General features: G+C 33.5%; 1 protein-coding gene across 2 annotated transcripts; it reads left to right on the top strand.

Moving 5' to 3' along the window:
* The first annotated feature begins 4,300 nt into the window (after positions 1 to 4,300).
* Positions 4,301 to 11,919, top strand: LOC112463492 (probable medium-chain specific acyl-CoA dehydrogenase, mitochondrial). 2 transcript variants are annotated; one of them, XM_025029913.1, is made up of 10 exons: positions 4,302 to 4,730; positions 4,923 to 5,001; positions 9,788 to 9,955; positions 10,092 to 10,192; positions 10,395 to 10,475; positions 10,543 to 10,673; positions 10,758 to 10,866; positions 10,965 to 11,105; positions 11,193 to 11,468; positions 11,604 to 11,919. In XM_025029913.1, the coding sequence occupies exons 1-10, from the start codon at positions 4,716 to 4,718 to the stop codon at positions 11,754 to 11,756; spliced, it is 1,254 nt and encodes a 417-aa protein (XP_024885681.1). In that variant the 5' UTR covers positions 4,302 to 4,715; the 3' UTR covers positions 11,757 to 11,919. The 2 variants fall into 2 exon arrangements, with proteins under 2 accessions (XP_024885682.1, XP_024885681.1); XM_025029914.1 differs by lacking the exon at positions 10,965 to 11,105 and having other exon boundaries at positions 4,301 to 4,730.

Below are 11,919 nucleotides of genomic sequence, written 5' to 3' on the forward strand. Positions count from 1 at the left end.
TTGGATGCTTTGGCAAAAGCAACATCTCACCATTTCTCAAAATTATTCAATATAAAGTTTTTTATGCACCTACGCACTTATGCGCACCCGTACGCACCCACCCGACACAGTCACAGTCCACCACGCATGCGGGTACTTTTGCCGTGTAAAATGGCGGACCTTCAATTCGGTTTTAACATTTTTTTTATTAAGCGGTATCCATAATTAATGTAGAGAATCTAAGCCGATTTTTAATACTTTTTGAATTTAAAAAAAAACCTAAATTTGAGAAAGTTATAGTTTGCTAAAGTTTCTTTGATGACGGCAACTTCAAAAGGTATGACGTCATTTCTTATATAAAGTATGACGTTACAGCACACTTTCGTGTACTGTATTTTCTTCAATTTTGAAGATATTGCAAAAATTCAAAAAGTTTACAAAGAAAGTATGTCATGATCTATCAGACCGCTTAATAAAAAAAATTCATGTTAAAACCGAATTGGGTACATCGCCAAGAGCCTATCGGCAATCCATGTATATATATCAGTGGTTTAGGGCGAAGTCGTCGCCAAGCCACCGGGGCGGACTCGTCACTGTGACGTTTTCGCCCCGGTGGTTTCACTCTATTTTCCGTTGCAAATGCGTCATTGTATTTCTCAACTGCAGGAAAATGGTACGCACATACCATCGCAAAACGGCTGCCGTCGACAAGGAGCAGCTTAAGAAGGCAGTTCTTGCGTAAATAAAGATAATATTAAGTTAAAGCTTCTGGGTAGTCACCGCGGCCATATTGAATTTCTTGCTATCGAGGCAAAAAATTACCCTATTTTATGTTGCGGTATTTTCCGAAATAAAAAGACATTTCAATAAAAAATTACTATAGATCGTTTCAGCACACTTCTAAATTTAACGGATACTATCCTTTTCCCTCGACAATAAACAAACAGCCATAAAACGAAGCCTAAACATACGGAAGAAAAACAAGCCATTTGACGACTCGAAAGGAGTGGAGAATGTTCCTTCCGCATATGTATTTCTTGCAAATCTTACCATACGTTAAATTTCACGAGTTTCGCGAATACGTTAAACGTTATAGCACAAGTACAGAGCGAATAATAAAGAAATATAACGCAACGCAAAATAGGTTGTCAACATGTCACAAAGGACAGAATTCTCCATTGGAGAGAGTTCTTATTTCTGCCGCGACGGTACGTCGCCACCGTCAACGCAAAGTTCTCGGCTCAGGGACCAGGAGCCTTAAAAGTAGCCGCAAAAGAATTTGGCGTCCCGAGATCTACGGTGACCGACTAGCTGAGAAAGAATGATGATAATGATGATATATAGCACATTTGGATGACGTGGCCGTATGACATCACGGAGGATTTACGGTGAATAACATAAATTAATTTTTTGAGTTTAGCAGCATGCACTCTGCTCAGCCAAGTTCATATTCATGCAACGTCTTAATTTTAAATTGCAGGTTATGAGCTCTGAAAGTGAAGCTACTTTGGTGGAATACTTAGTACATTGCAACGACATGTACTTTGGGTTATCTGCGAAAGAAACTCGTGGTTTAGCCTTTGATTTCACTAAAAAAATGAATCTGAAGATACCAGCATCGTGGGAAGCCGCTCACATAGCCGGTGAAGACTGGCTAACCGACTTTCTCAAACGACATCGAACATTATCCATACCCAAACACGACAAAATCGACCATTACCACTACGCCGAGAAAGACAGGCCGGCTTAAAAAAAATGCCACGCAATCAGAACCGCAGCCTTTGACGAGCAGTGGACGAAAAACGGAGTCAGAACCGCAGCCTTCGACGAGCAGTGGGCGAAATACGAAGTCAAGAAAGCTAAATAATATGTGCTGCGTATGCTCAGAAATAACAGAAAACAGAGCTGATAAAAAACAGTGCATTTCGTGCAGGCGTAAGGCACACAACGAGTACGTGCGCTCGTTAGACTCTGTTTTTACATGCTTTAACTGTTTCAGTGATACTGATAGCAAAAAAGAAAATTGATTTTCTTGAAATTAATTTCCGTTTTCCATTTTTCTACTAAAAAACAATAAATAAAGTGTATCCTATTATTTTTTATGATCAAAATTATGTATTTTTATTTAAAATTCAGTCCAAGAATGAAGTGACGACTCCGCCCCGGGGAATTTTGACATTTCGATTTTTGACCTTTGACGTTTTTACTATACCGGTTGAACAAAGCGACGTAGACCAAAAATGCCTATAAATTTTGTACCCAAGAGTTCACTCTTTACAATGGTATACTATATTTCACTAAAATGATTTATTTTATTGTTAAAAATCGGCACCAAAAATATACCACACAGAACAAAAAGTTCTAATAGACGTCCACTAGACGTCCATCATGGCCAGATTAAAAACCTCCATTAGACATCCATGTAACTTTCAATGGACGTCTACTAGGCATCCATATAGTTCCGCATTTCACACCTCCATTCGACCTCCATTAGACGTATTGATAGATCTCTTTTAGACGTTGTATAGATTAACCATAGATGTTTAATGGAACTTTGGTGGATAATTAAAATATGTTAATTAAACGTTTTATAGATTCTTTGGGGTAACGCCACTCTAGAGTCCCCAAAAAAAGCCAATTTTTGATAATTTTTTTCAGAAATACAATAATCATAAATAAAAATCGGTTTAATTTTATTTATTATCTATATATTAAAATATAAAAAAAATTTATTAATTATTTATTGCCAAAATGGCGGCACCAGAGCCATTGCTCCAAAGTGCCTTTTTGCGGAAGGCGTCTAACGGGCGGAATCGAAGCTCCTATAATTTTTGAGCTGGAACAAAAATTCAAAGATTTTTGAAAAATATATAAGTTTTTCTATAGAAGTACCTAGAGGAATTGTGACATATCATTTTTTGTAAGAATGGTGCATGTTGGAAAAAAGTGCTTCATTTTTTGCTAAAAAATGTCGCACAAAATTGTTTATAAAAAAAGTTTTGTTCAACTTATCGCAAAATCCTTAGGTACTTCTAAAGATAATGTTATTGTAAAGTTTCACTCAAAATTTCAAGTCAATCGGATAAAAGGTGTTCGAGTTCTGATTCCGCCCGACTTTAAAAAAGCGATTTCGAGAAAAACGCGTTTAAAGTTTCAGTTTCACCATTCACAGATGTGAACGCGCGGCGGCAGACGGATTACGAAAAAGAGATAATAGAGATTTTTCCGAGCTTTGAAACCAAGTGTACCTTATTTCTAAGACCTTAAAGCATCGTTTAACAAAAAAAATCGATTTTTTGAAAATTCTAGAGTGGCTTTACCCCTTAACCGACGGTTAAAGTTAGCAGGATTGACCAATAGAAATGAATCTACCCTGCTAACTTTAACCATCGGTTAAGCTAACCGTGGTTAAAATATTATTTAATATTAAATAATATTACGCGCTTAGGCCGGTTCTACCATCGACATATAGTATGGACTACGCGATTCCTATATGAAAGCCTTCAAAAAGTGTCCGGTAGAGTTGACCTCTACTAGTCGCTATCTCTTTTCTTCCACCGGTGTCAGTCGCCGGTCATATTTTTCTATACCTGTGCGCAGTCCATACTATAATATGTCGATGGGTTCTACGGCCGGTATTCATAGTTATTTAAGACCGTCTTAAGTTCAATTTTAAGATGTTATGAACCAATCACAGAGCCGTATTAGCGTCTTAAGACATTACTTAAGACGATCTTAAAGACTATGAATACCGGCCTACAATCAGTCGTATGTCGGAGTCAGATGTCGGAACGCAGCCGATGATCCAATGAGATAATTTCTTTTTCAAAACCAAATTTTTCTCATTGGACCATCGGTTGCATTCCGACATCCGACTCCAACATACGACTGATTGTAGACCGGCCCTTAGGGCTCCCTAAGGGCCGGTCTACAATGGGCACGTTTAGCAGACCAAACCGCTAAGTAGCAGTCGAACGTGATTGGCTCTTACTTTTAGAACCAACTAATCAACGTAGAGTGTTGATAAGACGAACTCAACAGTTGTGTCTGCTGAACGCGGCTAATGGGTGTCATAAAACTGTCGTAAGTCGTTAGTCGTAAGAAATTGACCAATCACAGTCGAATTTGAGGAGAATAATCAACTAATGATTGCTCAATTTCTTACGACTCATGACTTACGACAGTTACGACATCCATTGTAGACCTAGTATAAGATGCTAATACGGCTCTGTGATTGGTTAATAACATTTTAAGATTGTACTTCTTAAATATAAGAACCGACTATGAATACCGGCCTATGTCTTCCTTAGTCTATGCTATAAGGTCTATGACCAAAAGATACATACATACAATCGATACTTTTTTACTTTGAGAAGAAAAAAAATTTGTATTCGCTTTTGTCTGCTTTCGTATAGCCGTATCGAGTCCGTCTCAGGAATCGGATGCCAAATAAAAAGAAGAAGAAGAAGAAGAAGAAGTCTACTTAATTTCGTCATTTCGGCCTGGATTCGATGATCCATTTGTCCCAACCTTTCCTCTTCCTCTTGTTGGACTTTGTACTTTAAACCTGTATAAACTCGAAACAAACATCCCTACTCTTTATCTTGATATTATTTCTTGACAGTTTTCGCACTGTCATCGATTCCTGCCACATCGCCGTAAAGTAAAAACAACAGACGGACGTATTACCGTTTTTCAATTCCGTTTTAATAATACTTTAAAAAAGCATTGACACAATGATGCTCAGGAAGGTAAGTGACAAAAAAATCGCTTTATTCATTTGACTATTGAAATCGCACGTTGTACGATTTATTGAACTTTTTTACATTTTGTACATCTTGTATCTTCTATTCATAATTGGAAAATAATAACTGACGTAGTGTAATGATTCGAGTTAATTATTCGTGTGTTGACACATATATCTTGAAATTAATTTCTTTCAGGTATTTAACCCAACAATGTATCTAAAAGTGATGCGATCCTTTTCAGCAGCTACGGAATCTGCTCCAGGACTTACTTTTGGTTAGTATATTTATAGTATCTTAGCAAATATATATGTAGAGAGTATGGCTGGATTCGGGGAGCGCGCTATTAGCGCTATTTGCTTATTCTATCCTTGTTTTACATCTGATGAGCGATAAAGACAGAATGATGCAATAGCGCTAATAGCGCGCTCCTCGAATGCAGCCTATATATAGCTATAGACACAAAATTATTAGGCACCCTTGTTTCTTCTGAATATCTTGGAATGAGTGAGCTTTCTATTTATATAAGTATTGTTTTTGTCCTAGGCTTTTTTGTCTGTGAAGCAGTGAACAGACAAAAAATCTAGTAATTGCTTTGTGAAATGGAAATAATTGTGCCCGTATTAATCAAAATCGAAATACGAAGTGAACAGTTTTCTGAATAGTATTGCTGTTCCCCTAAAAGAGATAATACTTTGTGCCTCAATTGTTTGAACTATTTATTCACAAGGCCAATAGGATGAAAACAACAAAAAGCTATACGCTCATTCAGTTTCAAGATATTGAGAAGAAAAAAAAGGATGCCTAATAATTTTGTCAGTGGCTGTATATGAAGTTACCCAGTAAGCAAAATAATAGCAGTATATCGACAGATTAGTAACAGATTTAATGAAAATATATCAGCAGAGTAACATCAATTGTATCTGCGCTCAGCTTATGTTCTGTCAGCAGAGTCTGCTAACATAATCAGACAACACATTGGCAGCAGAAACCGTGCAGACAGAGCCTATTGACAGGCAATGCGAGAAGGTTCTATCGCATTTCTGACAATAGTTTGACAACATTTCTAATAGAGCAGCTTTTGTATGAAATTTTGTTACCTTTCTGACATCAAAATTTTATTAGGCTCTGCTCATAATCTGTCCGCGCAGGTTTAGCTATCTGAGTATTTAGACAAATAATTAAAAATTAAATACGATCTTAAAGAGATGACAGAGATCCGTGCAAATATATATATATATATATATATATATATATATTTGTAGAAATATTCACTTATGTAACTACGATTATAAATAAACACATTTCGAATAAGTAAAATAAATTGAATTAAATACATCAGGAAACAGAAAAGTATAATTTCGTTATTTGATTACTGTTTCGCATTGTTTGTTCATCCTTTTGTAAACAAGTTTATGCAAAGTTATTTAATTTCTTTAGTAAGATAAATTTAAATGTGTAGTACACATTTCTATCTATATATATATATATATGTATATAAAAGAATGTCTGTATGTCTGTTCTTTATACACTCTTAAACTATTTGACTGAATTTTTACCAAAAGTATATAAAATAGGGGTAGAATTTTCCGGGGAGTGTTATAGAGTGTATAGTTTTTCGTTACCGATTTTTTTGGAAATCGGTTACGAAATTTTTCAAATTTTTTGGGAAATAATCAAGTGAATCTTAAAAAATTGTATACGACGGAATTGAACTTCAGTCGATAAAAAAGTGATATTTTTTAATTTATAGCATTTTTGTGGATTGGTGTGTATGTATGTTTGCTTAACTACTCATTCGTTAGTGGACTAAATTTTATCAGCCATTGCCTGATAAAGGAATTTTTTTCGCTTAAGGATATTAAAACACAAATGAAGTCGTTTGAAGAAAAACGACTCCCGGGCGAAGCCCGGATAACCAGCTAGTGTTGAATAAAATATACAGGTTGAAAAATGTTGTACCAAATTTTAGGAGTATGTAGTACTCGAAAACAAATCGAAAAGTCTTAATAAACATTACTCCAAAAACCATTTATTTCCGTGTTATAAAGCATTCGATGTATTATCTGTTCGTTTCACGAGTAGGTATACATTGTCCCAGGTAGCATACCTATGTCAAAACGACGTCAAAAACTGGTCATTACTGGTCCAATGATGTTAGATGACCAAATAATATCGAATTTAAAACGTTATTTTATGACGTTTTAATGACCAAATAATATCGAATTTAAAACGTTATTTTATGACGTCTTAATGACGTTATAATATTATATCAAGATTTTTAAGTCATTTTTTAAAATAAATTTTTTGTAAGATAATTGAAAAATATAAGAATGTCAACAGTTGTTACATTACTTTGTATTACAAAATTAACTTTTCATAAATATCTGTATATATAAATTATACATTATTATATTGTTTTATAAGAGTATTTAGCGTGCTTTTAACATCTCTATGTAGGTTGCAGGAAAAGCCTCTTATCGAGCCATATATTGTACGAAGGCTGGACTCGGACTCGAACCACAGAACTTGGTGTCACTAATAATCATTCGCGAAACCCCTGAGCCACGCGTCATCCTAATTGTATTATTATATTAAAATATTTACTGGTTATATGTAAGTGTCGGGTCATCCGATAGAGATGGCATCCAATAGGATCCGTTTCTCGTATTTAAAATATGACGAACGGTGGTAAGAACGATATATAAATGACGGAACTGCACAACTTGTATCAATTTATGCTGCTCGTGTGTGTTCAGTGGTAACACGTTCTCATTTAAAGGGTTTGCAAATCACAAAATAAATTCTTACACCTAATTCTCGGCATGCCATATGACATTCCTATATTTCAAACTACATTCCAATGCTAAAATTGAATACATTGATGAAGTAATTGCTCGACAACTTACTAATGCTCATAAGCATGAATACTAATCCGCTGATTAGCTGATGTATTGGCAATTATAACATTGATGATATTCCTATGAAAATTAAATGCCGCTTGCCTAAGCATTTTTTGCCTATTATCTCTGAATAAATTTCCTTTTTCCTTTTTCTTGTTTTAAGCTAAATGGGTTTTTTGCAAATTTTCCCACCTATTTCACTCTGAAATAAAACTTACAATTTTTTAAAATTTATTATTACTCTCGGTATGTTAAATATGAAATAAACCTGGAATTTTTGAACATATTCGATCTTCAATGAGAAAATGTGCCAGATTGTTTGTTGAAATGAACGAAGAGCATATCAAATATCTGCTGTAAAAAATGCTTTATAACTCGGAAATTAATTTTTTGAGTAATGGCTTACTAATTGTAAGACTTTTCGATTTGTTTTCATGAGTAGGGGAGACTGAGGCTAGTTGGTATATGGGGTAAGTTGGTGCACGGTAATTATTATAAAAGTGACAAAAAATAATACTGCATAAAAAATATAGTATTTCCGCAAAAACATTGCGATAATGTTTCAAGTTTCAAGTAGTTATTTTAGCTGAGTATCGTATTTTCACAAACAAAAAATATTTTTAGTTTTGTATAGCCGAAAATAACATAAATCAGTAATATATTAAATGTTATATTTATAAATCTGGCCATTATATCATAATTCTAATTGTGTCTTTAAAATCTTTACTTTAAACGTAAGTAATAACGTCCAGTTATGTTAAGTTCTTAAAACATTTTTTTGTTTAAACAATAATCAAAAAATCTAAATATGGTAGGTCGGGGCTGGTTGTGACGAGGTAGATTGTTACAGCTTTCTACTTACAATTTCGACCAGCTCCGTCGAGTTAACTCATAACCTCGGCATAACAGCGGCAGATATTTTAATCTTATGTAAGATTTCATTGTTAACGTCTCTTATTACGTATCAGAACCAGTCAATACAGAACATTAGTTACATTATATCTATATTATAATTTTGCACTCAACAATGTAAATGTAATATAACACATATTGTTACATGTTGTTATTTCTCTTTATTAAATATATTATACTTTGAAAACTGGATCTTTCACAACTTAATCCAGTACTGTAACAACTTAACCCGTATATGAGGCTGATTGTTGCAAATGTCGTCACCTTATAATTATTATTGGTGCAATAAAATTATACTATTTAGTTAAAAAAATAATTTTTGTATTGTATAAGCATGCGACTATTGAAAAATTCTTTTACGGCTTGTATTCCATTTATTAGTTACGTGTAAAAAAATCTTTAAAAGAAATTGTACCAACTCGCCCCGGTCTCCCCTACTACATACTTCTAAAATTTGGTACCACTTTTTTAACACTATGCATTTTTTATTGACATATATCTATTATTACTATGAAAAGTTTTCTCATACTTGAAAAAATTTTTTATAGATCTGTAAAAAAATGGTATATACATGTATCTTAAATAGATTTTTTTACATCAATGATTGAAAATATAAATCTCGTACTAAGTTCAATTTTTGCAAGGAGCTTTGTTATTACATATAAAAATATTTATTTTTATATATCAAATAAAAATAAGAGTTATAGTTACAAATAATGACTACGTTTATACAACCCGATTTACGCTGAAGTTATAACATCAATATTATAACTATCAACTACTAACGTTAAATGCCATGTAAACGCTCTTTTACGACGAAGTCACTACATCAATGTAATAACTTCGTTGTAAAAGAGCGTTTACACAACATTTAACGTCAGTAGTTATAACTTCAGCGTAAATCGGGCCGTGTAAACGTAGTCAATTTTATAATAATATGTATCATATTTAATTTAATAACCCAGAAAATATGTAACATGCAACTTACATGCAATTTCCTACTCAACAATGTAAATGCAATATAGCACACGTGTCATATCGCATGTTACTTGGTGTTGCTGGAAAAATGTCTTCGAGTTATATCCATATTTTTCCGTAACTCTATGTTTGACTAAGTATCGTAAATATCGTAACATGAAAATATTTTTACAGTTATGTGCAAAACACTGAAATTTTACGCATATTTGCATATTACACATATTATCTCATGTTAAAAACAATTATTATCATCTCATTGCATTATTTTAGAACTATCTGATACTCAGAAAGAGATGCAAGAACTAGCGCGGAAGTTTACCAAGGAAGAAATTATCCCAGTAGCTGCAGAGTATGATAGAACTGGGAAATATCCATGGGACATTATTAAAAAGGCATGGAGTATTGGTCTTCTAAATAAACACATTCCACAACATTGCGGTATGCTTGATTTATGCAGTGTATTAGAATTTTATTATTATACGTATCTTATATACAAACTAATATTATAATATATTGCTAGAATATTGTTGATGCAAAAATAAAAGAGATTGATAATAATTATAACTTATTCTAGGTGGTATGGAAGCGAGTATTTTTGATGCATGCTTGGTTGCGGAAGAATTGGCTTATGGTTGCACGGGGATAGCAACTGCAATAGAAGGCACAGGTCTTGGAGTAAGTTTTATCACGAACAGTCTCTCGCTCGTATATGACATAAAATTCTAACGATAGTTCTTTCAGCAAATTAAATATTAATTTTTTTTCGATCTAATTAATTTTTTTGAGATTATATATTTTAATTAATTTATTTAATGTAATAACTATAATGTAATAACTATTATATCTATATTTATAAAAATTCTTTTTTTATTTACAGCAAACTCCAGTTATCGTAGCTGGAACAAAAGAACAGCAAAATAAATATCTTGGGAGACTTTTAGAAGAGCCACATGTTGCGGTAAATTTGAAATTAAACTTATATATTATCTAAAATTAATGTTATATAAATGAGATATTATTTATAGGCATATTGTGTTACTGAACCTAGTGCAGGCTCTGATGTAGCAGGTATTAAAACTAAAGCTGAGAAGAAAGGAAAAGAGTGGATACTTAACGGCACTAAGATGTGGATTACAAATGGTGGTGTTGCCAACTGGTATGTTAACATACTGCAATATATAGTATGAACTTCTGAAGAGTATTATTTTGTATTTTTAATATAATTTCTTATAATATGTAGGTATTTTGTTCTGGCGAGAACAAATCCAGATCCAAAGGCCCCGGCTAATAAAGCTTTTACAGGCTTTATTGTGGAACGCGATAGTGAAGGCTTAACTCTCGGTCGTAAGGTAATTCTTGACAGTTTTTTGTCATCATCCTATTAAATGTTATTTTGAATTTTTACTGATCTGTACTAACACTACTAACCATCTTTTCATGTCTTAAGGAGATTAATATGGGACAAAGAGCAAGCGACACACGAATGATAACATTTGAAGATGTTTGTGTTCCCGAAGAGAATGTATTGCTTGGAGAAGGGCAAGGTTTTAAGATAGCTATGAAAACTTTTACTAGGACACGTTCTCCGGTTATGTTTCTATCCATTAGATCTATCTATTAGATGCTGAATAAGTTTAGTGTAAGATTTATACGGATCTTCACATTTATATTACAGGTTGCAGCAGCGTCAACTGGTTTAGCTCAGAGAGCTCTGGACGAAGCAACGAAATATGCATTAGAACGTAAAACGTTTGGTAGACCGATAGCAGAACATCAAGCAATAGCTTTCATGTTAGCTGATATGGCTATTGGTGTTGAGACTTCTAGACTAGCATGGATGAAAGCAGCTTGGGCTGCTGATAAAGAATTACCGAATGCTACAACACTCGCCAGTATTGCAAAATGTTATGGTGCTGATGTAGCTAATAAATGTGCTACAGACGCTGTACAGGTGATGTGCAATACAATAATTAACAAATTAACAAATGATTTTTCTATTAAGCTATATACGATTAGTAAAAAAACATTTTATTCTTCAAGTACACATTTTTCTTACAATTTATCGTACATGTCAATTTTTTTATAGGTTTTCGGTGGTGCGGGTTTCAATTCCGAATATCCAGTGGAAAAGCTTATGCGAGATGCCAAAATTTATCAGATATATGAAGGTACTGCACAGATTCAAAGGCTGATTATATCGCGCGCTCTGTTTGATGAAGCTAAACAAAAGAGCAATTAAATAACCGTATGTCGGAATTGAATTGTATCATAAAAATTATTTTTATATTGAAGTATTTTTATGTAGCTTATGTGTATTCTTATAAGCTACAAGATAATAGAAAAGTACAAAAAGATTTATATATACATTTAACAATAAACATACAATGTTTATATTCTTAGAA

Source organism: Temnothorax curvispinosus, unplaced genomic scaffold (genome assembly GCF_003070985.1).
Source record: "Temnothorax curvispinosus isolate PA1 unplaced genomic scaffold, ASM307098v1 QBEX01013360.1, whole genome shotgun sequence".
In the NCBI taxonomy this organism is placed as follows: domain Eukaryota; kingdom Metazoa; phylum Arthropoda; class Insecta; order Hymenoptera; family Formicidae; genus Temnothorax; species Temnothorax curvispinosus.